At 52.9% G+C, this 26,614-nt stretch overlaps 8 protein-coding genes across 8 annotated transcripts; 4 read left to right on the top strand and 4 right to left on the bottom strand.

The window, feature by feature from the left end:
* Positions 1-189: 189 nt before the first annotated feature.
* N0V89_005941 (uncharacterized protein) lies at positions 190-1,644 on the top strand (the record flags this gene model as incomplete). The annotated part of the gene is made up of 1 exon (XM_056214714.1): positions 190-1,644. One exon carries the CDS (start codon positions 190-192, stop codon positions 1,642-1,644), a length of 1,455 nt encoding a protein of 484 aa, XP_056071981.1.
* A 501-nt stretch (positions 1,645-2,145) lies between these two features.
* Positions 2,146-6,134, bottom strand: N0V89_005940 (uncharacterized protein; the record flags this gene model as incomplete). The annotated part of the gene is made up of 4 exons (XM_056214713.1): positions 2,146-4,398; positions 4,451-4,710; positions 4,786-5,953; positions 6,000-6,134. 4 exons carry the CDS (start codon positions 6,132-6,134, stop codon positions 2,146-2,148), a joined length of 3,816 nt encoding a protein of 1,271 aa, XP_056071980.1.
* An 837-nt stretch (positions 6,135-6,971) lies between these two features.
* N0V89_005939 (uncharacterized protein) lies at positions 6,972-9,844 on the top strand (the record flags this gene model as incomplete). Its single annotated transcript, XM_056214712.1, has 8 exons — positions 6,972-7,000; positions 7,194-7,838; positions 7,892-8,663; positions 8,709-8,722; positions 8,795-8,819; positions 9,038-9,177; positions 9,234-9,286; positions 9,339-9,844. The coding sequence occupies 8 exons, from the start codon at positions 6,972-6,974 to the stop codon at positions 9,842-9,844; spliced, it is 2,184 nt and encodes a 727-aa protein (XP_056071979.1).
* A 290-nt stretch (positions 9,845-10,134) lies between these two features.
* On the bottom strand, positions 10,135-10,899 carry N0V89_005938 (uncharacterized protein; the record flags this gene model as incomplete). Its single annotated transcript, XM_056214711.1, has 1 exon — positions 10,135-10,899. The coding sequence occupies one exon, from the start codon at positions 10,897-10,899 to the stop codon at positions 10,135-10,137; it is 765 nt and encodes a 254-aa protein (XP_056071978.1).
* A 3,587-nt stretch (positions 10,900-14,486) lies between these two features.
* On the top strand, positions 14,487-17,790 carry TEF3 (translational elongation factor EF-1 alpha; the record flags this gene model as incomplete). Its single annotated transcript, XM_056214710.1, has 3 exons — positions 14,487-14,683; positions 14,737-17,670; positions 17,721-17,790. 3 exons carry the CDS (start codon positions 14,487-14,489, stop codon positions 17,788-17,790), a joined length of 3,201 nt encoding a protein of 1,066 aa, XP_056071977.1.
* Positions 17,791-20,011: 2,221 nt separating this feature from the next.
* N0V89_005936 (uncharacterized protein) lies at positions 20,012-21,338 on the bottom strand (the record flags this gene model as incomplete). Its single annotated transcript, XM_056214709.1, has 2 exons — positions 20,012-21,100; positions 21,330-21,338. The coding sequence occupies 2 exons, from the start codon at positions 21,336-21,338 to the stop codon at positions 20,012-20,014; spliced, it is 1,098 nt and encodes a 365-aa protein (XP_056071976.1).
* Positions 21,339-21,453: 115 nt separating this feature from the next.
* Positions 21,454-23,252, bottom strand: N0V89_005935 (uncharacterized protein; the record flags this gene model as incomplete). Its single annotated transcript, XM_056214708.1, has 5 exons — positions 21,454-22,455; positions 22,525-22,613; positions 22,667-22,794; positions 22,896-23,090; positions 23,146-23,252. 5 exons carry the CDS (start codon positions 23,250-23,252, stop codon positions 21,454-21,456), a joined length of 1,521 nt encoding a protein of 506 aa, XP_056071975.1.
* A 598-nt stretch (positions 23,253-23,850) lies between these two features.
* On the top strand, positions 23,851-25,524 carry N0V89_005934 (uncharacterized protein; the record flags this gene model as incomplete). Its single annotated transcript, XM_056214707.1, has 4 exons — positions 23,851-23,877; positions 23,933-24,249; positions 24,299-25,259; positions 25,312-25,524. The coding sequence occupies 4 exons, from the start codon at positions 23,851-23,853 to the stop codon at positions 25,522-25,524; spliced, it is 1,518 nt and encodes a 505-aa protein (XP_056071974.1).
* Between the last annotated feature and the right edge of the window lie 1,090 nt (positions 25,525-26,614).

The raw sequence follows: 26,614 nt of genomic DNA, 5'->3' as shown, positions 1-26,614 counted from the left end.
TTTCAATGGCAATACCGTATCCAAGGGACGACCCCTCACAAACCATGCCGGCGTCTAACTGGTATCGGAAACTCCGTATCCTTCACCCAACCGTCGTATGCCGTCATCGGAAGCTTGTTTCCTCGACGCCTTCTTAAGCATGGTACCACCGCAGCATTAAGTCCCGAATAGCTTCGTGTATTCGCCGCTATGCGTATTTCTACATTATCGTCCGCCACATTGCTGGCAACGGCATACGCTCACGAGCTGCTCTTTGAGCGTGAACTGCCTCCTGCGGTAGCCCTCAACCCAGACAACTACGCTTCATGCGCGAATGCCGCATGGCCTCCCACAACCCCAGAAGTTGGAGTAGAGCTCATCCCGCAAGCTCCTACCGACGAGCTCAAAGCGCTTTTAGACGAAGTCAGCTCCGCCAAAATCGAAGCCACAATCGAGAAGCTGGTTTCCTTCGGCACTCGTCATACGTTATCTACGCAGAACAGTAGCACCCGTGGCATCGGCGCAGCACGCGACTGGATTGCGTCTGAGATGAGGAAGTACGCCGAAGAGTCGGATGGGAGAATGACTGTTACGGTGCCTGGATACATTCAAGGCGTTGCGACCAGGATCCCGTTTCCGGTCAAAATCTCGAATGTGCTGGCGACTATCAAGGGGTCGGCTACACCGGAGAGGGTGTATGTGATGACGGGGCATTATGACAGTCGAGTCACAGACATCCTGGACTACACGTCTGATGCTCCAGGTGCGAATGATGATGCTAGTGGGACAGCAATTGCCCTAGAACTAGCACGCGTTCTAGCGAAAGCAAAGCCCAGGTCAACTATCATCCTTGGTGCCGTAGCCGGCGAAGAACAATCTCTCTACGGTTCTACATTCCTAGCGCAGACCCTGAAAAACGCATCCACAAACGTAGAAGGCATGCTTAACTGCGACATCGTCGGCTCTTCGACCGGTGACCGTGGCCAGAAAGACCCTTACACAATCCGCGCCTTCGCACAAGGCCCGCCCTCGTATGAAACCACCACCGTTGCAGCGCAGCGTCTGCAAATCGGCGGGGAAAACGACTCGCCTGCTCGAGAACTTGCGCGCTTTTCTGCCGAGGTTGCCGCAAACGATGCCACGGGCATGAATATAGCCATCATCTATCGACTCGATCGGTTCTTGCGAGGCGGCGACCACAGGCCCTTCCTAGACGCGGGATACTCAGCCATCCGCTTCACGGAGCCGAACGAGAACTTCGACCACCAACATCAAAATACCCGTGTCCAAAATGGCACACAATACGGCGATCTTATCGAGTTCGTAGACTTCGAGTACACCGCTCGTGTGGGTAAAGTGAATCTCGCCACGCTGTGGTCTCTATCTCAAGCACCTGGATATCCCCGTAATGTCACTCTTGACACTACTGCACTCGATAATAATACGAGATTGAAGTGGGTGGTACCTGATGATGCGGATTTGAAGAGCTATGAAGTCGTCTGGAGGTCTACGACAGCGAGTGTCTGGACGCATGTTTTGGATGTTGGCAAGGTGGGGAGTGTAACTATCCCGCTCAGCAAAGACAACGTGATCTTTGGTGTCAGAGCAGTGGGTACGAATGGTTTTAAGAGTACGGCGACGTATCCGTTTCCTGCTGCGACGTAAGAAGGCAGGGTCCAAGTAATCTCTGCTCGTCATGAGTACTGTCTCGGCTCGATCGAACACAGATCGAACACAGAGCGTCCTATCGTACTGAAAGGCGTCTGAGAAGGGACAAATGGAGGTATTGCTGTTTTCTTCCTGAGTGATTTTGCCGAACGGTTGAGGTTCATGTCCTGTAATCAAACGCATGCAGTGAAATGTATGACTGGTAATTACGACGACTTGGTTCTGGTTTCTACTCACGCACAACGCCCGCATCGTAGAACTAGTTCACGATGTCATCAATTGGGACCAAGAACAAAAGGAAGACGTCGAAAGGCAGGCCGGGCAAGAATCCCCGGTTCAATGATACATTTACGGAAATACGAGAGTGAAGCTTTCATCCTTCAGTAGAAATACTATTGTAGACAAAGCTATGTTCACTATAGAGATTATTGTTTAGCTCTATACCCAGCTATATGCAACGCCATGATGCTGTAAAACCCTAGCCAAAAAGATGCTCAATTATGCGGGTATGCTCCGGTCTAAACTTTGTCCCAAGCTCATCTCATAATACATTCCCCTTCTGCCCAGTAATTCTTTATGCGTGCCCAACTCTGCTATTCTTCCTCTGGAAAAGACCACTATCGCATCAGCATCCTTGATAGTGCTTAGACGATGCGCGACGGCGATGGTGGTCCTTCCGCTCTTCGCTTTCTCAAGTGCGGCCTGTACAATCTTCTCGGATTCGGTATCGAGCGCTGAAGTAGCTTCATCGAGAAGGAGCAAGCGGGGCTGGCGAATTAGGGCGCGAGCGATGGCTATGCGTTGTCGTTGCCCGCCGGAAAGCTGAGTACCACGGCTTCCGCAGAGTGTGTTAAAGCCATCAGGTAGAGATGCGATGAAGGTGAAGATGTTAGATTGCTTCGCCGCGCCTTCAACTTGAGCATCCGTGACCTCGTCACCAACACCCATGGCGATGTTGTCGCGAACGGTGCCTTGGTACAGCACGGGCTCTTGTTGGACAAGCGAGACGTGGCTGCGGTACTTTCGTGGACACAAGTCCGAAAGTGCGCTACCGTCGCATGTTATGCGACCAGATGTTGGGTCGTAGAAACGCTCAAAGAGGGCGATCGCTGTGCTCTTTCCACATCCACTGGCACCAACGAAGGCCACAAACTGTCCAGGTCTCACATCGACATCGATGTTCTTGAGAACATTGGCGCTGGGTCGCGAATCGTACGCAAAATCTACGTTTTCGACCTTCATATGCGCGGGATCTTTCTCTTTGCCGTCATCGAACGGCGGTCTAGAGGGCTCTTCCTGAACGACTGGTTTTTGGCGACGAAGCCAGAAGATGTAATTAGCTGCTGTCGCTGCTTTTGTCATACTGGTCGTGTATGAGAAGAATGAAGCCGCCGCCTCGCCGGAGAAGATGACGGCGATGAAGACCGTGTAGAACTGCGTGGTGGTATACTCGCCACGACTGATTAGTTGACCGCCGTACCAGAATCCAAGCGCCATCGCCAAGAACGATATAGACTGCGTGAACGAATACCAGAACATAGTCCAGAAGAGGGATTTCATGGAGCGGCGCGCTACACCCTGGAGACGTTCCTCGTATCTCGCAAGGATGTGTCTTTCTAGGGCCAGTGACGAAACTGTACGAATGGCAGAAACGGCTTCGGATGCCAAAGCCGCGCTACTGCCGAAGCGCTTTCCGATTTGTTCTTCTAACTTAAACTCCAGGCGTATTCGAAGGTATCCTGAGAATACTACAAGTGGAAGCGCACCGAATGCGACTGCACATCCTAGCTTCCATCCCACGGCGAGGGCAAGAATGCAGCTCGAAAGCACGCTGATGACATTAATGAAGATGAGCATAACGTTGAAACCAAGGAGCTCCAGTAGGCTAGTCGGATAGCTCGAGAGATTGGATACCAGTGCACCGGTTGCGTTATCTTCTCTGTCGAAGAAACCCATGTCTTGCTTGAGGATAAGGTTGAATATTTCCAGTCGATAGCCACGCGAAACGTACTGTACAACAATGTTGCTGAACCATCCGATGAGTGAGTAGGCGATGAGATTGCCTATAGCCACGATAAAGAACATAAGCGAGTAGAAGTCGCCCTCATCGACGGCCTCAGCAGCTGGTACTTCGAATGCTCTCGCGATGCGCGCGAAGATAATAGCTTGAGCTGGGTATGTGGCACCTCCCATCAACGATGCAGCGATGAGGATTAGAAAATATGGCCATAGCCGTCGGTGCTCCCAGAAGACGATGAAGATGCAGCTGATTAGGTTGTAATTGATCCCATCTTTGCCCGATTTTGTGATAGCTTGGCTGTGCATCGATACCTGAGTCTGGGTTCGTACAAGAGCGTGCTTGCCTTCATCCTCGTTGTCTTGCACTGCTTCTTCTTTCCCGTCGGCCTTGCCGAGATCCTGCGCGGCGACAAGACCTGCGTAAGCCCCCTTCTTCTCTATAAGCTCATCGTGCGTGCCGTGTTCTATCACTGAGCCATTGGACATGACAGCAATATTGTGGGCGTTCTTGATTGTAGAGAGCTTGTGCGCGATGACGATCGTCGTGCGGTTTCTGCTGACACTATCTAACGCTTGTTGGACCATTTTTTCGGCTTTTGGGTCCAGCGCACTGGTCGCTTCATCGAGGAGCAAGAGTTGAGGATTTGAGATGATACTGCGGGCAATGGCAAGCCTCTGTTTTTGTCCACCTGAAAGCATCATTGCGCGCTCGCCGATTTGTGTGTCATAACCCTGGCCAATTAGCCTCGTTGAAAGATTCACACACCCGTAACAATGGTCTTACCTTAGGAAGTTGCTCCACAAACTCGTCTGCATAGGCTGACTTGCATGCCTCCTCTACAAGTTTTCTTTGTTGGTCTTCGGGAAGATCGCCCATCTCGGTTCCAAAAAGACCGCATGCGACATTCTCGAAGACAGTGCCACTGAACAAGACGGGCTCCTGTTGCACTAATCGAATATTCGTCCGCAGCCATCTCAAATTCAGGTCTTGAATCCTCGTTCCGTCGAGAAGGATGGAGCCTACGCTCGAGTCGTACCATCGCTCTGTGTAAGTCTCAGTATATTGGTAGCTTTTTTCAGATATGATTGGGGTCCAGGGCAAGAAGAAAAAGGACGTACCCATTAAACCAACAATAGTACTCTTTCCCGACCCACTCGCACCGACGAGGGCTATGGTAGTGTTTGCAGGAACAGAAAGCGAGAAGTCGTTCAGTACCTGGACGTTTGGCCTGGCCGGATATGCGAAGTGGATGCCCTCAATCTCCACACGTCCAGCGCAATTTGCAGGGCTGTATCCTTCTTCACTGAGCGAATCGATTTCCGAAACGCGGTCGATAACCCGAAATAGCTCAGCAGCGGCTGCTGCACCTTTCCCCAAGGTGATGATTTGCGGTGCTATGGTACTCATCGCAGTGGCTGCAACAATGACGGCGAGAACGACAGTAAACACTTGACCGGGTTGACCTATCTCCCCGCCAATGTACATACGGATACCCCGCCAGAAGGCCAGACCGTAGGCACTGTAGATGCAGAAGAATTCCGTAGAGAATAAAATCGCATAAACCGGACTGTTCTTCATTCCAATTGCTTGTGCATCCAAAAGATACTTATCGAACTTGCGGGACAGGAGCGGGTTGAGCCAGAAAGCGTGCACGGTACGCATAGTCGAGAAAACTTCCTCGGCAAGTTTGCCAGCTTGACCATAGATATTGAGCATGTCATTCTCCCACTTGGTCATGAAACTAAGGCAGATGCCGACGGCGACGACGATTGTCGGGATTATCGAAATTGTGATGAGAGTAAGCTTCCATTGGACGGCGAAGGCGATTATGAATGCCGTGACGAACGTCGATAGCCCTTGGATTGTTAACGTCAACTTCTCCGAAATCCCATTGTTGACATTGTTGGAACTTGTAGTGACCTGCGAAGTGACCGAGCCTGCTTCAGCCGAGTCGAAGTAGGCAACGTTTTGGCGTAGCGTGGCCTTGACAAAATCCACTCGTAATGCTTTGGTCGTTCGGATGGCGGCAATAGAGACCAAGACAGAATGCACGTAGAAAAGGCAAAACTTGGCAACAAAGAGGTACAGGAAATAGAGCGTGTATTTGTTGACTTCTGACCGGTACTGGGCCGGTGTCAACACGCCTGTCGAGAACCTCACGAAAGTCGTGACGAACTTGCCGAAAATCAAATCCATCAGGGGAAGCACTGCTCCAGCGCCAATGGCAGCGAAGAAGGCGATAACGTTCAGTATCCAGCTCGTACGGTCGGCATATGAGAAAACTCGCTACAAAGGTGAGCAAAAAGGCCCTTGCGACAGATGGAAAACGTACCAGGTAACTTTTCATTCCACCTTGCTGCTTATTGTTCACATCCTCCCCAACTATGCCCTTCGGCGCCGCGACACCATTTTGCAGACTTGGTGATGGCTCCCGATGGTCCTTCTCGGTCTGCTGTGGTTGTGACATGTTGCTGCTAGCTTAGAGCAAGGCAGGTGATGGAGATGAACACATTGGAGGTCTTTTCGGTCGCCTCGTCAGAAGGAGAGGATGAGAACTGGCGAATGCGCAATCCGCGCACACCGATGCAGTAGGCGAAGCATATAACAATGTAGGCGTCATTAGTCCGCTTCGGGAGTGCTAGACGAATGGGCCAATCAGCATCCGACCAGCGTAACAATGCTGCACAGAAGGATTTCGACATGCTCTGTTCCATGCCCAGGCGAGGACGGAGTTGTAGCATCGGTACAGAGACCGAGAGGTCACTATCATGCTGGGCAACTCGATGGGACAACGGGCGGTAGGTAGATAATACGACTGTGGCGATGGGACAACGGGCGGCCTGGGCGATTGCCTGCCTTGTAGTCTCGCGGTGCATCACTGGACTACGCGACCCCCTGTCACTCCCTCCACCTGTCTCCTCTCTGCCGCATGGCTCGCATCCATCGCCACATGGAGACTACGCGACAAGGTGCGTACCGAACGGAGACTTTGACAGCTCTGGATGCGACGAGCCCCACACAGTAGCCTTCTTGGCGTCCGGTGCCCGAGAGCTCCGGCGCCGAAGGCATCCGCCAGACGTGTGAGTGAAATCGGCTGCGGTGCTCGCCCTTCTCGCACCCCGGCGTATACGTTATCCCGTGCACGCGGAGTCCCAGCATGGAGCAGACTGACGAGATGGACGTGACAGCCGATAATCGCATGCAGCGGGCGGTGTGTAACCCCACTTGAGTACGTTCAAGCTCAGCTAACAGAGCAGTGCGATGGCTGTCGCTCACGGAAAATTCGCTGCGATAGAAATGTGCCATGCTCCAATTGCAAGAGCAGCAAGCTGAGTACGTCTCCTATACTTCTTGCAAAATGGTTGTTGGGGGTATAGTAAAGGCGGACATGGTCGACTAATTAGCGCAGCTTGCACAACCACTGCGCCATCACAGAAGCCACAGCGGCAGAGGGTTCACATAAGCGACGAATAGTATGCCTCGACGCCAGGTCCTTGCAGTGGGCCTTGTTACTAAGATGATCTAGTGAGAAGAAGATTGACCGTATCGAAGACCGTCTTGCAGGCATTGAGCACGTGCTCGAAGCCCTGTCTCATAAATTGAGTAATTTGGACATCAAACCCGACCTTGAGCATAGCAGCCAGCCGAAACATGCCATCGGCACCACCAGAAGCCCGCGTTCGAACTCGGAGGCGAATGTCTCTACTCCTGCTTTCGAAGGTGAAACCACCATCAACCGGCAATCCGAGTTTGCTCGTGAACTGCTGGAGCAAGCAGTCGGGCGTACTCCATCGATTGAACAAAATGCAGAAATCAAAGCTGCCTTGACATCTTTACAGAACATGGTAACACGGCAGGGTGCCAACGCAAATACTATAGCCGCGTCTCTAACCTATCCATTCTCAAACAAGGCGCTTGCTGAAATAGATCACACCAAGCTAGAGCGACCGCCATGGGAGTTGGTGAATGAAGTCATCGACAAAGCCTCGGTCTACCCGACTATGTCTTTTGCCGTGGTATTCCCTTTTCTGAAGATGCCCAAGATGAAGGACATCTTCCGCGAAGCGTTCGACAACGCAGCGGATTGCAGCGTTGGGCGCAGGATGCTCGTATACGGCGTCCTCACCAGTCTATTCTATGAGTTTTCTTGCTACCCAGTTGTGGACAAAAGGTGCGACCGTCACCAGCTGACAAGGTGGTGCTCATTAGGCTAAACAAGCACAGAGTCGAAAGCTACCGTGGTCTTGCCCGCATTTGCGAAAGACAGATGGAAGTCGCTATGAGCCAGTTGGACCTTTACCTTCCTGCTACGTACGAGAATATCTTGGCGTTACTTCTCGGCTCAGCACAAGCCATCGAGATGTGCAAACCATCACTTTGTTGGACCATGATCTCCACAGCAGCACATCTTTCACAGAATCTTGGCTATCATCATTATCAGACGATGAAAGACGATCCTGTAGAGGAACGAAATGCCAAAATACATGTCTTCTGGTTTATTTATGTCATGGATAAGACGCTTTCGCTCCGCTTGGGACGCGCGTCTATCATCCAGGACTGGGACATGTCACTCCCGTACCCGAATATCGACACCGATCACGCACGATTTGGCTCCCTTGTTCAGCAAGGACAGAGAGGAACCGAACTGCTGATATACTGGATCAAAATTGCACAGATTCAGGGTAAAGCATACGAGAAGCTGTTTAGCCCGGCAGGATTTTTGCGACCCATGGAAGAGCGCGCCCGTGCGGCAACCGAACTCGTAGATGCCCTGAATAAGGCGTGGACAGAACGTGGAGAGGCAAGTGCTTTCGACTTTGCTTATCTAGAGCTAGAATATGGGCTGGCGAAAAAGGGTAGCGGAGTCTCAACCGGGCTGAAGCCAATTTCCGAGCGGAAGCGATTCCGATATGTGCTCCCGCCTACTACTCAATCGAGCTTGAGAGGCCCAGACATGTCCTACTGCGAAGTCGAAGAAATCGACGATTCAGGTGCTGTAATTCGCTAACTGCTGGTTAGACTGTAAGACTTACTTTTCCAGGCTCGTTCAGTTATGTAAGTATTACATACGGGACAGGCGGCAGTCCTAGTCTCCTGTTTCAAAATGACTTGCTAATTGATTATCAGATTGGAGATATCTTTTATCACGCTGGTACGTACAAAGGTGTTGCGACTTGGTCGTTCTGCTCCCTCGACTTCTGGAAACTCCGGATTTTGGCAACCCAACCAACAGCGATCCCTAACACACTGCGGCCCCTTTGTTCTCAACGACATTTGCTTGGGGAAACTCTTCTGGCTTGTAAAGATTATACTGACTAGAACCATCACATAGACGTTGTTATGCACTATTCGACATGCGCGTTGATACAGCGCGCTATCAGCCCTGATAACGTCTCTTTCGATACCGACTGTCTGGAGTCGGCTCGAGCAGCTCTTGTAGCACATCAGCGATGTGCGGCACAATTCAACGTCAAGGGCAATGAAGATCTCTGGTCAGGTTACATCCACTGGTAAGGACCTAGTTTGGCTGTGCAGTGACCACTCTGAACATGCTCACGTTCTCCAGGGCTATTCTCCAAGCACCCTTCACACCCTTCATTGTTATCTTCTGTCATAGTGGTACATTCCCATCGGCTCCTGCTTCTATCAGGGTCCCTCTAACTTAACCTAGTCCTCCATTGCGACCCTTCCGATCTCAACTCACTCTCCGACTTCGTCATTAGCCTCGAATCTTGCCGCACCATTTCAGAAGGAGCCGACAAGCTCTACAAAATGTGCCACTTGTTCCTGCAAGTGGCTAAGCTTTACGTTGAGGCAAAGAAGAATGAAGCCATCCCTGTCACGACGACCGGATCAGCATCCCAGCCAGACCAGAGCGGTTTCTATCCTCAAGAAACCGGCATCAATTTGGATACAATGACACAATTCGATCCGTATCTGAGCGCGCTGGGATTGATGCCGAACCAGGGTTTTCCGATGACAGGGTTCCCCCCCCTGAATACGGGAACGACTGGTGTCGATGGGTTCCCGCCGGGGAGCTTTGATGCGAGTATGGCGCCGAGTGGATCAGGCATGGGCCCCGGAAACCCTACGAATGTGCAGGATTGGTTCTCGGGGTCGAGATATCTTTTGAATCTGATGGAAGATGATATCCAAATGCCGGACTTCAGCTTATAGATTGATGTTTTTAGACACTGTGTGAGATCTTAGCGAGGCGAAAAAGGTCGACGTTGCGGGGCTAGTGTGCTCTGCTGGACAGCTGCTACTACGCACCCAGCCTTATACTTGTACCCATAATTGAATTACACCTCTCAAATGAAGGCATAGGCGTCGTACGATTCATGAAGCGATTTTGTGGAAGTCCATTTGTGCAGATGACGTCGACTGATGATACGGAGATACCACAGGGGTGAGTGGGACGCGAGGGCAGATTCTCGGAATATGTACCAAGATCCTCGCCGAGGAGGTCAATCCTCATTGTCCATATGCGGCCACCGCACAGGACTCACATCTCTCACTGGACTACCATCTTCGACCGGACTCGGCTCTCTAAGCGGGCTTTCGACGCCGCTATCCGCAGCCTCATCCGCATAACCACCTACCCTCCTTACCCCCGCCCTTATCCTTCCCTGCCTCCCATCCCCATCAAAATCTAGCATCCATCCCAACTCCAACGCCCCTTTTCTATCGCTCAGCTCGCCCCTAACCTCGCCTCCTCCGATCCACTCCCACCCTTCCTTCAACACAATCGTCGCTGATATGCTAAAGTAGCCCCAACCGAGCCTCCTAACTTCAAACGGCGGATCGCGCAAGACGACTGATGGAGGACGAAAAGTAGGGTGCAAGTTGACCTTGACATGTGAGACAAGCTCAGGACGCGACAGCCTCACAAAGAACGTCCAGTCATGCTTGTTCCCAGGCTCATCCCCCACCCCGACCAACTTGTGCCTGTTTCCTATCAGAATCACGACATTCTCTACGCCCTCGCTATTTGTAGTAGCCCTAGCAGTAACTTCTTCTGCCCTCCTTTCTGCGTAGGAATTTGGGTATTTCGCTTCGAGAGACTGAGTGAGAGCAAGGTCTGCCTGTGCGGTAGTCGGCGTGCGGCACATAGGACATCGGGCTTCGAGATCGTATGTGGGGTCGTATTCGGGATCGAAATCACGCATGTCCATGTCGAGGGAGGAGGGGTGCATCGGGACGGTCTGCGACGCATCGGCCCATTGCGCCATGCAGGAGCGGCAGAGTATATGGGCGCATATTGTTCGTACGGGCGAGCAGAGGAGAAGGTGGCAGATCTGTGTGATTCATGTTAGAAATACGAAAAGAAGGGGAGAAGCTGAGGCATGGGACATACAGGACAGAGGTCATCCTCTGCGATGACTTCTGGTTGTGGTGTACTGTCGGCCATTGTGGCTCAATATTTTGGAATGAGGATAGCTGTGGTCATTGGATCTCTCAAATTACGGCAAATTCTGATACAAAGGTGACTCTCTTAAACGTCAGGCAGTCCATTGTACTGTCTTCTTAATGGCATTTGCGGGGTGAAGATGGGTTGTGGCTGTGACGTCCTCACCGGAAAGTCGGCATTAACCCGGGGTTAAGTGGACAAGCGGAAATCCTCACGTGCGCATCCTGACTCCAGGGCTCGCACAACCTACCACTGCCTATGATCCGGACGGTAGTAGTTTCGTTCAGCGTGAAGAGGAGGTATCGCTATGCCCAATTTTCCAATCTGAGGCAATCAGCAGGTTCGGTCACTGTTGAGCGATAGCTGAAATTGCTCATGAATGACTGCCCAGGCGAACAGGCCGGTTATCATGTAGCCAACAGCCCACCTAATAGGAATGAAAGTGACAGACCAGACGCTCTTCATGCGCATATGATCCTCTGCCGCTTTTAATCTGAACGATGATTTCGCGTTGCGACTGTGCGCGCGTTGTACCTAGGTATGCTCTCCAACACGTGGAACACATACCGCAATACCTCTAGGCGAAAGGCATCGGGATATGTGCAATTTTAGTAACAAAGAGCGCGACATCAACGACTTTCGCGAACCTCGTAAAAGTTGAACTCAAAGATGACGAAGAAGGAGAAAGTATGGCTATCCAGAACATCGCAGTTAGCGTTTCTCTGAATGTTGGACAGTCGGTATTCACTGTTACGTGAGAGGTGTGCGGCCATAATTGTTGACCCGCGATCTAAATTATTGTGTGATCAAAAGGTGATAGGTACCTAATTTCGTGGCAGTGACCATGGGTTTCTCGAAGCTCGGTATCCTGGCGTTGCATGACGAGGCGGTGCGGTGGTGCAGGGTCTGTTGATTTTCATTGTATTGAGAAAACGGCGAGGCAACGTACATGTTGAAGAATGCGGATGGTAGTTGGTGAGATTTCTCATTGTGACGTGCTGGGGAAGTGGAAGGAAGCGGCGATGCGTGTGCAATGGTAGACATTCCATACCGACCGTTCCTCTCAACCACCATTCGCTCTATCTTAACCAATTCAAAAGCCTGCTCAGACTGCGCAGGCCATTCATGTCTGCAAGGAAGTGGTAGTGTGTGCTCGTTCCATCTCAAACTGGCCGGCACCGAACCTACCTTCTTCCCTTTTCACCTTTGTTGAGCGAAGCGTAACGACTACGTGGGGCAGAGTGCTCACTCATGCATACCGCTTGTACGACATCTCCGAAGCCAGCGGTTCGCCTCTCCTACTATCGGCACCATTGGCGTCTCCGATTGTGACAACAACGATCGGCAATGCCAGTGCCCCTCATACAGACGTCACAATCGGTTCGCTTTGACTATGCCAGTGATGATAGTTTGCAACCATATTGCCTTTCCTACGCTGGTTCGCTTTGATCACATTAGCAACGACAAATCGCAATGATTTCGCCTTCCCCGTAATGACTACACTCTTCTCGCCCAAAATTTATTAAGTCGCCGCTCGGTAGCAAGTCATAGGGTAATTCAGAATACAATCAGTCACCGAAAATGTTACTCGAAGTTGTATCGCCGATGGTCACACGTACACGAGAGGCAGATTGATGGGCGGTGCTGCAGTCAAGACAAGAGTCAGACGAGGAGGTGACGATGCGTAGTGCGCGTTGGTGAGAGCTCCGCCAGATGTGGCGATACCTGAACAAGACCTGATGAAGGACATTCACAGGAGCTTCACAAGGTTGCCAGACGATCTGAGGATGACGCAAAAGACCGGACCTCGTCTCCGAACAAAACGCATACTATCGACCATCAAATCTAGCGCAGAGTCGATCTCAAGTCGGACATGTGGTAGAGGTATGGCCACGCGCAGCGGGCGCTCCCGCCATATGCAGCACGGCGCTGGAAGTCATGCAAGACACACCGCTGACCGAGACGGATCGGTACAAGCGTACTGTGGAGAAACCATAATGCGGAGGGAGAGAATCTGGGGAATCATGATCAGTTGTGGGGGATGCTCGAGCGCATGGCTGAAGTGCACGCTGCTAGGCGGCCTGTGCGACGGCAGGAGAGAGCGGGCCGTGATCTGGAGCGAAATAATTGTCCAGGAAGTCAAAGGGAGTGTTGGCCCTGATGCGTTTAGGATCCTTTTGCTGGGGGTGGAGCAGGCGATGTTGAATTTTTTAAGCTTCGGGAACGTTGAGCCACACCAGACAGCCAGATGAGACGAGCGAAATGTTGGGCTGCATGCGGCTGAGATGGCGCTACCCAAGAATAGAAAAGGGCGGCGACCCTTGCATCACAGTACTTTTTTCTTCGCGTTCTGGTCTCACCGCGCGCGGGAACGATTCATGCCGGCCACATGGACAACATGGACGATCAGAAAGCGGGAGAATAGTCTCGAACAACCAGTCAGGGTCGCTCTTGCCCTGTGCACTCGAGCAGCGGATCTTGGTTGAAAGGAATTCATTTGTTTCGGCCAGGTGGCAAAAGTACCCGCAAGGGCAAGTCGGTATGGAAGATGGTCGGCAGAAGCGGGAGGTAGTTTGGAAAAGGGCCTGGAGCTCCGTATGCGACCGTAGCGCCGCCGTGTGCACCCAGGGCTCGACGGGACTGGTACCTCTCCTCGAAGAGGCAACTGCGTGCCGGCTTCATTGGGTGCCGCGGCTGCGAATGTGCCATTGCGCGTAACGCTGGTGAAGTGGGATGGGATACCGGCGTTTGGGCGCGAGGTACGCCAGCGAATGGCCCGCAAGGCCAACGTGGCAGTGCCTGTCGTGCTCGGGCGAGTCCCCTTGACGGTAGCATGCGCATCGTCCAACGACCCCGAGACGCGGCCAGGGGTGGTTAGAGAAGGCGGTCAGCGCACGTCGAGCCTGAGGGGCCACAAATGGGGCTGGTGGTACCCCGCCGACAGTCGCCGCGACGCTTCGCAGAGCCTCTCGCTAGCAGTCCACGGGAGGGTTAGTAATGGAAGTGGAGGGACCTGATGTAATAATGGCAACAGCATTGAGGCAAAAGCGAGAAAGCGGCGGATCCAGCGAGCCTCTCACCGCGCAGGCAAAGAGAGGGCTCACGTCGAAGCGGCCCTGGCCCGTGCCATCCCGGCCGGCGGAACACACGAAATTTTTATGATAGTGCGATAAGCCTACAAATATCCCACCGCCCCTCCAAAGCCGCTCACACCTCTCCCTCTCTTGAGTTCTGCCCCGGGGCTTCTTTCATTTCTGTTCCTGTCTTTGCATACCTGCATAGACGCTGCCAGTGCAGCCTTGATACCCGAGAGCAGACCGCTATTTACTTAGCGCTTCACTGCTCCCACAAAGGCGTCTTGCCCCGCCAAAGTTTTTCACCCCGACACTTCTACAACACACAGCAAAAATGGCTCCCGCTGCCACAGACGCCGCTCCTCACACGGCGAAGAACGTCAAGTCCGAGAACTCCAAGTCCGTCAAGGTTCTGGAGGAGCTTCTCGGCAAGTTGACCGTCTCGAAGGCTCAGGACGAGATCAACGCCTCTGCGCTTGGCCTCGCCACCTTCATCAACGGCGACATTGAGGAGGGTGATGCGCCCGTCAAGTAAGTCGAAAATCATAATAATGCAGTGCCAACAGCATGCTAACAGCTCCCAGGGCCGTTGAGCTGCTCCGGAAGCAGTTGGGCAACCGCAAGGATGCCGTCGCCCGTGAGCGTGCACTCGACGCCATCCGCGCCATCGCTCAGCACTCGACCGTCTCCCCCGCCGTTGAGCCCTACCTCGTCTCGCTTCTGCCCGATACTCTCAACGCCGTTGCCGACAAGATGAGCGCCGTCAAGGTCGCCGCCCAGACTGCCTCCGAGGCCATTATCTCTGCTGCGAACCCCAACGCCGTCAAGGCCATCATCCCTCACATCATCCACTCGCTCGACACGACCCTCAAGTGGCCCGAGAAGATCACCGATCTCCAGTGCATCGAGATCCTTACCAAGAGCGCCCCCGCTCAGCTTGCCTTCCGCGTCCCCGACCTGATCCCCGTCATTTCTGGAGCCATGTGGGATACCAAGGCCGAGGTCAAGAAGGCCGCCTACGCCACCATGGAGACCCTCTGCGGTCTGATCTCCAACAAGGATATCGAGCGCTTCATTCCCGAGCTCATCAAGTGTATCGCCAAGCCTGAGAACGTCGCCGAGACTGTTCACTTGCTCGGTGCCACCACTTTCGTCACCGATGTCCACGAGCCCACCCTCGCCATCATGGTGCCCCTGCTCGAGCGTGGTCTCGTCGAGCGCGAGACTGCCATCAAGCGTAAGTCGGCTGTCATTGTCGACAACATGTGCAAGCTCGTCGAGGACCCCCAGATTGTCGCTTCTTTCTTGCCCAAGCTGATGCCCGCGCTTGAGAAGAACTACGACAACTTGGCTGATCCTGAGGCTCGTGAGAAGACCAAGCAGGCTTTGGACACCCTCATCCGTGTTGGTCACGTCGAGAATGGCAAGATCCCTGAGATCTCCAAGGACGGTGACATTTCCACTGTTGCTGGCCATCTCAAGGATGTCATTCCCGGCAGCGTCAGCCTTGACAAGTTCGGTCCCATCATTGATTACATTGGTGCCATCGGTGGCCAGTTGATCGATGAGAAGGACTACGAGCCCTTCAACTGGCAGTCCAACATCGGTCCCTTCCTCGCCATCATCGTTGGTGATGAACAGGCCAAGGACCTCGTTGACGCCCTTCGCAAGCGCGCCGTCCCCGGCGCTGCTGCTGAGGATGCCGTTGAGCCCGATGAGGAGGAGGGCGAGGATCTCTGCAACTGCACGTTCAACTTGGCCTACGGTGCTAAGATCCTGCTCAACCAGACCCATCTCCGCCTGAAGCGTGGCCAGCGTTACGGTCTTCTCGGACCCAACGGTTCCGGAAAGACCACCCTCATGCGTGCCATCAACAACGAGCAGGTCGAGGGTTTCCCCAAGCAAAACGAGGTTAAGACTGTGTACGTTGAGCACGACCTGGACTCTGCCGACACTGAGCAGACCGTTATTGAGTGGACCCTGAAGAAGCTCCAGTCTGTCGGCATCAACAAGCCGCAGTCTGAAGTCGAGAACACTCTCATAGAGTTCGGTTTCGTCCAGGAGCAGCTCGAGAACCCAATCACGTCGCTTTCCGGTGGCTGGAAGATGAAGCTTGCTCTTGCCCGTGCTGTGTTCGAAGAGCCCGATATCCTGCTTCTTGATGAGCCGACCAACCATATGGACGTCAAGAACGTCAAGTGGCTCGAGGACTACCTTATCAGCTCTCCCTGCACATCCATCGTCATTTCCCACGACAGCAAGTTCTTGAACAACGTTATCCAGCATGTCATCCACTACGAGCGCTTCAAGCTCAAGCGTTACCGTGGTAACCTTGATGCCTTCGTCAAGCGTGTGCCCTCTGCTCGTTCCTACCACGAGCTCGGTGCCTCCGACATGGAGTTCAAGTTCCCCGAGCCTGGTTTCCTAGAGGGTGTCAAGACCAAGGCCAAGGCCATTGTTCGTGTTAACAACATGACTTTCCAGTACCCCGGTACCTCGAAGCCCCAGATCTCCGAGATTACCTTCCAGTGCTCGCTCGGTTCCCGCATTGCCGTCATTGGTCCCAACGGTGCCGGAAAGTCCACCCTTGTCAACGTCCTGACTGGTGAGCTTATCCCCACTTCCGGAGATGTCTACCAGCACGAGAACATTCGTATTGCCTACATCAAGCAGCACGCTTTCGCGCACATTGACCACCACTTGGACAAGACCCCCTCCGAGTACATCCAGTGGCGTTTCCAGACTGGTGAGGACCGTGAGACCATGGACCGCGCCAACAAGATCGTCACCGAGGAGGACGAGAAGGCTATGGACAAGATCTACCGCATCGAGGGTACTCAGCGTCGTGTCATCGGTATCCACTCCCGTAGGAAGTTCAAGAACTCGTACGAGTACGAGTGCTCGTTCGCCCTTGGTGACAACATTGGCATGAAGAACGAGAAGTGGACTCCCATGATGACTGCCGACAACGCCTGGATTCCCCGTACCGAGATCATATCCTCTCACTCCAAGATGGTTGCTGAGGTCGATCAGAAGGAGGCTCTCGCCAGCGGTCAGTTCCGTCCTCTGGTCCGTAAGGAGATTGAACAGCACTGCGCCAACTTCGGTCTTGACGCTGAGTTGGTTTCTCACTCGCGTATGCGTGGTCTGTCTGGTGGCCAGCGTGTCAAGGTCGTCCTTGCCGCTTGCTCGTGGCAGCGTCCCCACTTGATCGTTCTCGACGAGCCTACTAACTACCTTGACCGTGATTCCCTCGGTGCCCTCTCCAAGGCCATCAAGTCCTTCGAGGGTGGTGTTATTATCATTACTCACTCTGCAGAGTTCACCAAGAACCTCACTGAGGAAGTCTGGGCCGTCATGGACGGCAAGATGACTCCTTCCGGCCACAATTGGGTACAGGGACAAGGTGCCGGCCCCCGGTTGCAGGAGAAGGGTGAGGAGGAGGAGAAGTTTGATGCGATGGGCAACAAAATAGCCGGGACTGAAAAGAAGAAGAAGCTTACGAGCTCAGAGATGAGGTGAGTGACTCCGGCTTGTATCCGTCGACTAATGGCTAATTATCGAACAGGAAGAAGAAGAAGGATCGTATGGCCCGCCGCAAGCGTGGTGAGGAGGTCTTCTCCGACGAGGACGACTAGATGGTTACGACATGCATGGTATGGTCTTAGGAGGTTTATGAACAAAAGTTTCGAGTACAGTTTGTCTCATGGATGGCGTTATGATCGATACCTTGTAGATCTGATAGATTTTGCTGGGACATTTGTTGTGTTCCTCAGCGGATTAATGAAACAATTACACTTCAAGATTATTTGCTCTAATTCCACGTGATAATTGACCTGACGTTGACGACAGAACACTATGCATGTGAAGGCAGAGTCACATGATCGCACTGACCGTTCATTGGAGTTGGCTAAGTGGATTGCATCGCCTGCTAAATACAACAAAGCGAAGCACGCGCAATTATCATTCCGCAAGATGCATATGTAGCACCATGGGTGACGTTTCCTTCAACTCAATCTTCGATCTCGTGTACACGAGCGCTTCCCTCGTAGCGGCTTTGAGGCACCTGCACGCCTTGCGTGACTGGAGTGCAGTTGTGTAATTAGGCTGCAGACGGCGCACCGATGTCACAGTGCTGGTACAGAATGCTTGTGATCTACTCAAAAACACCTCGCAGGAAGGCAGACAGCTCTTCACCTGACATAGCAGGGTTGCACGCTCACCACAGTTCCCGCTACTCTTGGTTCCAGGTCGATGCCCATCGCGCGTCTCATCTTTAGACAATCAACTTCTGCATTGCCTTTCCCAGGGTAACTCGCCATACTACACCGTTCCGGGATTTTTTGGCTATACTTCAGAACCCAACTTATCTACAGAATCCTTCACACTCTCACTGCGGCTGCCATATGTGGACGAGTTCGTCCATGCACAATCAGGTACAAAGATGCTCATCACATAGCCGTTAGCTTCTCGGGATCTCCTGTCGGTACTCAAAGGCTCTTTACGTCTGTTTACTTGTTTCCGTCAACATCGCTTAGCACTCGGAAGCTTCCAATTCGACGCGGTTGACCAAGTATGGAAGATACCGATCGCCCGTGGAGGAAGTGAACGTTTTGTCGGCGTTCCAGCGCAACCTGCCTCTACACACCGCTTTCGTGCGGCCAACAACGCGGTAACAAAGCTCTGCGATGAAGGTGAGCTTTATCGGATTGATGAGCGTGCCCAGATCGTTGTCTTTGGTGGTGTCGGGTTGACCATTGTACCGAGTTCTGAATCTACGACTGAATCACTCGCGCGACGCCATACTGTAACGCAGTGTCAGCCCAGCATGATGACGCGGTTAGGCGGCGCGCCGGTGCTACAGGCCTGGAGTCCTAGGACGCACTTAACTCGAGTGTATATCTCATTAAAGTCGGTGACGCCATACAGGATTATCGGGTGCAGAGTCTTCTTACGTTTTACAGTCCAGTAGTCGGAGGTAGGATAGTTATAGCAGAAATAGTGTTTGAAGAAAACATCAACAGAATTCGTTATGCGGGGGTCTAGAGGAGACCAGGTCTTAAAGGCCAGGTTAGTGGGGGGAAGTGTCTTATCGCAGTAGGTAAAGTCATAGTAGTTAGTGATAGAGATCAGATCACTTGCGGTGGGCTCGTATAGAGAAGATTCCAGATACGGGATGTTAATAGGCTCGTCGTTAGAGTCGCTCTCGGAATCCCTCTCGGAGTCATTATTAGACATCTTCTCGAGCTTATAGCAGATGTATTCTTCAATTCGCTTCTAAATCTCTGTTTCTTTCTCGCAAGCCGATCTCCCAGTGTACCATAGGTACGCTAAATATTAGTACTCTCACAAAGCCGAGCACCAACACACGCTCAAGCATACCTTAACTAGGCTGATCGCGTAACTCAAGATCTTGGTGCGGGGGACTCGTATGTTCTGGATACTTCCTTGTGGACTGGTTCTGTGCCGGAGCACACTAGGCGCTTGTCTTATTGAGTTCCATCACTCCTGACGCTTATTGCATCTACATTTGGTCGCAATTCATGATATTGAGCATCGCAATTACCTAACAGACTCTAACGGGTGGGAGCCAAATCCCGGCCCTACAATTGATATATTTCCGTGCAAAGTCACAGCAGAGGGTGCAATGCCGTGATTCAGAAACCATGATACCGGAGTCACGCAACCATCCAAACTGTCATACCGTTGTACCCCTGAAAGCAACACCATTCAAATGTATCGTCCCAAAGCCTCAATCCGAACATTTGTACATCTTTGACCGACCGGTCGCCGTAGCTTGGGTTTTCTTGATCCATGATGCGCCGCGGTATCTGCGATATGATGGCTGGCACTGCCTGATCATCCATCAAGATTTCCCCACCAAGCCAAGACCTTCGAGTCGTCGCCCTCCTTGTTATCCTTCGGCACCGATGCTTGATGTTTCCGGGACTGGTCGAGATACCTAGACTTCACCTCCCCATACGGCTTCCTGAATGCCTTCCCCTCGTTGGTAGGCTTCTTCAGGAGCATTTCTGTCTGGACAGGAATCTTGATAGCCTGCTTTGCATGACGATCTGGACGCTTGGTTCCACGCTGCTCTGCCTTGTGTTGCTTCTCCGCTCCTGTCAACGTGGTGGGTGACTTCCTCATAGCCTTCGCTAGGATACCGACCTCGACCCTACCGTCCTCTGACTTTGTTCCGTATATATCTCCCAAGCTTGGAAGTCCGAGTTTCTTGTTACTCTCATCTATCCCCTCATGCAACTGACGAATGAGTTTGGCATCGTGAGTACCATCATCAAGAGCGGCCTCGCCCATCATATAAGCCATCACCGCGTCGAAGTCTTTCAACTGGAGTGTCTTAAGCATGGCCTCTTCGAAGCTGTCCTTGATGTCGCTGACGGGGAGAGTGCTGTAGTGTTCGGGTGTTGCATGGGGGGTCTTGGAAGATGTGATGAATGCAGCATCAGGAGAAAGGGCTGTTACTTCGGCGTCGCTCCAGACTTCGCTGTCGAGGTCGCTGTCAGACGTGATTTCCTCGATGCCAACTTCCCAATCTTCAAGTTCCTGCGAGACAAGCACAGGACCATCCGCAATCTTGCCATCGACCGTGTTGATGGAGGCCTGCGTTGGCGCCTTTGCCGCTTTGTAGATCTCCCTGGGAGCCGGGACCTCGTGGCGAGGCAAGGAAGGTCTACGCGCGGTATAGGCTGCTTGGACAGATTTCCGGCCTGGTGTGGCCTGGGGACTTGCACCATGCTTGTGATGCTTGTAATTCGGGTTCGCCACATTTGGGGTCCTGTTGACAGCAGCGCGATTGATGGGTTTCTCGCTGAGTGGCTGACGTGTGGGGATGGCGTTCGTAGTGTCTTGTTTGTTGGAGGAGGCAAGGGGGCGATGTAGGTCGGGAGGCGAGGTAAACATATCTGATGAGGCTTCATCTCGGTCCTGTAGACATGGCAAACACTCACAACCAAGGGGATGCCGTAGGATCGATTGCATCGTCATGATTCCGGTTGGGTATAATGAAAGAGGTGCAATCTGCAAAGGTTTTGACTAGGAGCGATTCGGTTGAACCAAAACCGCCCTCAAGAATTGAGAGCGTACGGGGAGGGGGCGAGGCCGTTCGGGGTGAAGGTTTATGCGCGGTGTGCGGGATCCTAGAGCCAGAACTGACGAGCTCCATTGGCCAGTGCGAGTCATTTCACAGTCACCTTATCGCACTTTCAACGTCAATGGTGAATGTCTATGATCCATGTAGTCTATCAGGCCAGTTCATCACGTCATCAACCGTTCCTACCCTACGCCTTCCACCTCAACAGCGTGAATGAGTGCTTGCTAAATTTAAACTTGCCCTCACCGCTCCAAGTCGATTCCTTGATGCCCACCTTCTGCTCATCACTGGTGTTGACGACATCAATGTTCTCACCATCGACAATGTACACCTTAATCTCGCCCTTCTTCACACCCTCAACTGCAACCTCGAAGTCCCTCTCCTCGTTGACGTTCGCTACAGCAAGACTGATATAGCCGTCATCGGAGATGGAAGCGCTCACGTCTAGATACGGCGTCTCGATCGTAGCCCTGATCCAAGCCGGGTTCGTGCGGCCAGTGTATTCCGGTGACCTTACATTGACAGCCACGCTTTGTCCACGCATGTACTTACTGAAGAGTAGCAGCGGCCACCAAATCGTCTGCTTGATGATGCCATCCTTGGTAGTCATAAGCGGCGAGATGACGTTGATAGACTGGGCGATGTTGGCCATGCCCAGGTCCTTCGCCTGCCTGATGAAGCCGTTCAGAAAGACAGCCACGGCCAGCGCGTCAGAAAGCGTGTATTTCTCCTCCGCACCCAGCTCTCCTGGCGCGCGTACGGGATCCCACACATTCCACTCGTCAAAGCAGATTGTCTGTTTGGGCACTGTCGCCGGGACGCCGTTCTCGATGCGCGCAAGGTCGATGAGCGCACTCGCCATCTGGATTGCACGCTCGGCACCACGAGGTGCCGTAGCATTGGCCAGATGCTCTTTATCGGCAGTGTATACGTGGATGCTGTGCATGTCGATGAGGGATTTTGTGCGGTCGCCACCGAGGCCGTGGACAGACCACGTAACACATTCCTTGAGGACATAGTAGTCCCAAGAGGAATAGCCTGTCTCACCGCAGAGAATGAGGATAATGGAAGGGTCGAGCAGCTTTAGGGCCTTGGCCCATTGGTAGGCCTTTTTTGCGTAGTCCTCTTTGGTTAGCTGGGCTACCTGCCAGGGACCCCAGCACTCGTTACCAAGGGCCCAGTACTTGACCTGAACAAAGGTGAGTAGGCATCCAAGAGTCGGGAGCATGACGCGAAGGAGGATGCAAGGTGTGCTTACATTGTAGGGCTCCTCACGACCGTTCTTGCGGCGGAGGTTGGCATAGTATGTGTCTTGGGTGGAGTTGCAGTATTCAAGCCATCCAAGAGCTGTCATCGGCATACATTAGTCAAGTGCGGAAGATTGGAATGGTAGCTCACACCTTCATCGAGGGTACCAGTGCCAAAGTTTAGGCAGAAATATGGCTCGGTGCCAACAACCTCGCACCATTTCATGAACTCATCAGTGCCGAAGGTGTTAGGTTCGAGGCCCAGCCACGCGAGCTCAGGTCTAACTCATACACATTAGTATACAATGCATGAACGATTGACAGCTAGGTCACGAGGCTCGCTTGCGCTTGCCCAGTGACCGCTTAAGGAAGAGCATCTTACCTCTTTGGCCTGTTTTCCTTGGGCCCAACCCCGTCCAGCCAATGATACGTGGCGACGAAGTTGCCACCAGGATATCGAACTACCGGAACATTCAAGTCTTTCATCGCTTCAATGACGTCCTTGCGGAAGCCGTTCTCATCGGATAGGGGATTGCCGGGGTCGTAGATGCCGCCATAGATGCAGCGCCCCATGTGCCTGGTATGTGGTAAGCTTCCGCGTGGAATATTCTGCATGTTGCTTGTTTGCTTACTCTGTGAAACCTCCATAGATGTTGTCGTTGATCTTGGCAATTTTGTGGTCAGGGTGGACGATGATTGAGGGCGATTCCTCGTCTGCAATTCTTGTAAAGCTCGCCATGGTGCAACAATTAAATAAAGAAACTTTATGCTCAATTGGATCTCGAGTATTGCAGTATGAAAGCGAATCCTTCTGTTTGACCCAAGAAGTCCCGCGTCGAGGAAGACCTACGCGTGACAACACGAGGTAGGGCTTGTCCCGGAAGGGCTTAGCGTCAGTATCCACCGATTCGTGGAAACATTACCCCGAGCGATGCCATGCCTCTTCACCCAGCTCTATACTCATTGGAGTAAACATGCCGCTCTTAGCGAGTGAAATTCCTCCACTGGCGAGTCTTGGGTTTCTCCGTCTCGGCATGCCATGGGCGGTGGAGAGGCCCCCGAGGCCTCGGAACAGCATTAGTGCGCCGAACACCATGGGGATTGGCGGAATGACCAGCATAAAGCGGGGATGAGTGAATCCGGGGACCAGACCGGGGATCGTGCAGCGCGCGGCGTGGTTCGACCTGAAGTTTGGCCCGCGTTGGAGCTCGGTTGACGCGTGCATGGGAGTAGGCCGTGGGCAATCTGATGTGCTGGTATAAAGGCTTGGTAGGACCACCGTTCGCGGATCGCGCATCGTTTACTGCAGCTGCTGCTTGCGCTTCAAGCTTGACAAAATGGCGCTTCCTCCTAAGTGGTACCAGGTATGGCGAGACATGCGGGACATTGATGTGGCGACGGCGAATTGATTGCATACAGTTTCTCGTGGGTGTTTTCGCCTCCCTCGGATCAGTCCTTTTCGGTTATGACTTGGGTGTTATTGCTCAAGTCATCGCGTCGCCATCCTTCGCCAAAGAATTCAATGACCCCAAAGCCAATGAGACGGGCGCTGTCGTGTCCGTCTTCACGGGAGGTGCTTTCATCGGAGCTGGTGTCGCCGGTGTCCTGGCTGACAGGATTGGTCGCCGCTTGACAATTATGATTGGAGCCATCATCTTCTGCCTTGGTGGCGGGTTGCAAACGGGGGCTATGGCCCTGTCGTACCTATACTCCGGGCGTGCTATTGCAGGTCTCGGGTGAGTCAATTCATCCCTAACGCATGGATTATTGTTGACGAATTGGTAGTGTTGGTGTGCTTACTATGATCATTCCTCTGTACCAAGCCGAATTGGCCCATCCTAGCATCCGTGGTCGTGTCACTGCTTTGCAGCAATTCATGCTTGGCGTGGGTGCGCTCGCGGCCGCCTGGATCTCGTATGGTACCTTCACCGGATTTGCCCCCGACGACAACGGCCAATGGCGGACTAGTCTTGGTATCCAGATCTTGCCTGCCGTGGTCCTTGCCGCTCTGATTCTGCTTTTCCCTGAGTCGCCTCGTTGGCTTATCGACCAGGGCAGGACCGAAGACGGACTGAAGACTTTGGCCAGATTACACTCTCACGGCAACATCGATGATGCCTGGGTGCGCGCTGAGTTCGAGCAGATCCAAGAGACCATCACATACGAGCACGAGCATGAGGCTTCCTCGATTGGCGAGCTCTTCAGTGACCGGTCTTGCCTTCGCCGTCTCGTTCTCGCTTGCGCCATTCAAGCCTCTGTCCAGATGACTGGTGTCTCCGCCATCCAGTACTACTCTCCGGAAATCTACAAGCTCATGGGCATTGCAACCGAGGACACCCTCAAGTATCAAGCCATCTCTTCCGTGCTTGCCCTCATTGCCCAGGCCAGCTGCATCCTCTTCATCGATCGTCTCGGTCGCCGCTGGCCGCTCATCTGCGGTAATCTGTTCAACATGGTCACTTTCATCATCGCCACTGCTCTGCTAGCGAAATTTCCCCCAGGCGCGAACAACAACAAGTCTGCGGCTTGGGCATTCATTGTTATCACTTGGCTTTACAACATCTCTTTCAGTGCGACCAACGGCCCACTGTCGTGGATCATTCCTGCTGAGATCTTCGACACCAAGACTCGTGCCTACGGTGTCATGATTGCCACCATGACCTCGTTCGCCTTCAACACCATGATCGGCCAGATCACGCCCATTGCCATGGAAAACATTGGCTACAAATTCTACATCCTCTTCGTTGTAAGTTGTTCGAATTCTCCAACCAATAGCTTGCCGCTGATTCATTAAACAGGTTGGCAACTTCACCAATGCGCTCTTCTTCTGGGCCGTGCTTCCGGAGACGGCCAAGCGCCCCCTCGAGGAAATGAAGTACCTCTTCACCGAAGCTCCCTACTTCGTGCCCGGCATGAAGAGGGTCGATTACGAGACGCACGATCTCGAACACCGTGTGCAGGAAGTCGAAGCCAAGCAGGGATATACTTCGCATGTCGAGACTCACGCCTAGGACTCCTCGTCGTGTAGTCTGCGTGCCATAGGGTGAGGGTGATAAGGTAGAGCGTTCTTCTTAGCGCGAAAAGCGTTCTCTGCGGCTAGTCGCAGCAACTGAATAATACGAACTTCCCTACAGGGCAGTTTTGCAATCTCCATCGTTCTCTGCGATGTGGTCGCCCCTGCGATCTCAATCTTGTTGCACGTGAAGCCCGGCACCAGCGCGGAAGCCATGCCCGCATGTGCAGGCGTTCCAGCCGTGATAACCAGTCTGTCAGGCTCTAGACCCCGCGGACCGTGAAGCTTCGCGCGGTGTACCACTCTGACGGTCTCGCAATATTCCCACCAGGGCAAGCGAAGAACATAGCATCGATTGCAGTACGGATCAGACGGCTCTTTCGCGACGTCGATTTTGTGTTGGGCGGAACATCGGTGTAGGAAACGGCTGTTTTGGGCAAGGAAACGAGAAACGTCGATCTCTGCGATCAACTCGCGCAGGATCTGAACAATCAAGCGAATATGCTCTGCTTGGTAGGTAAGAAGAAAACCGATCACTGTCTTTCGATCCACCAGCTCTCAACGTCCTTGTTTACCGCCGTATATTTTGTGCGATCCATCGTGCATTGGCGCGCCGCCCAACAGCCTCCAAACCGCCCCTCTAGGAGGCTTCTCTAGGATTCCGTCGATTGCTGGGGAACTGACCTTTCCCACAATCAAACCTCCTTGATTCCTGTTGCATGCTTCGTGCAACCCATCCGGCTTCGGCACGCCGCTCAACAACTTCCATGCTTTCCCTCTTCGAACCCTACTCGAAGCGCTAAAATGTTGCCATGCCGAACTCGAACTTCCTGGGTCACCGTTGCATGCTTCGTGCAACCCATCCTGCATTGGCGCGCAACTCAGAAATGCCTATCTAGGAAATCTTGCAATCGTCGTAGATTGCTGAGAATATTCGGCCCGGCACGGTGTGTTTTGGTGAAACTTTCGGGTTGAAGCAGCTTCTCGGGCCGTTTTACAGGGGGGTAATTTTGGACTCCACCACACAACATAATTCCAGGAAGATACGCGGCCTATGTTCGTTGGGAAGCGTGTATGATACACAGTGT

Source organism: Didymosphaeria variabile (genome assembly GCF_027946475.1).
Source record: "Didymosphaeria variabile strain IMI 356815 chromosome Unknown scaffold_4, whole genome shotgun sequence".
NCBI lineage: Eukaryota > Fungi > Ascomycota > Dothideomycetes > Pleosporales > Didymosphaeriaceae > Didymosphaeria > Didymosphaeria variabile.
Note: the sequence above shows the minus strand (reverse complement) of the source record. Positions and strands in the feature narration are given on the sequence as shown.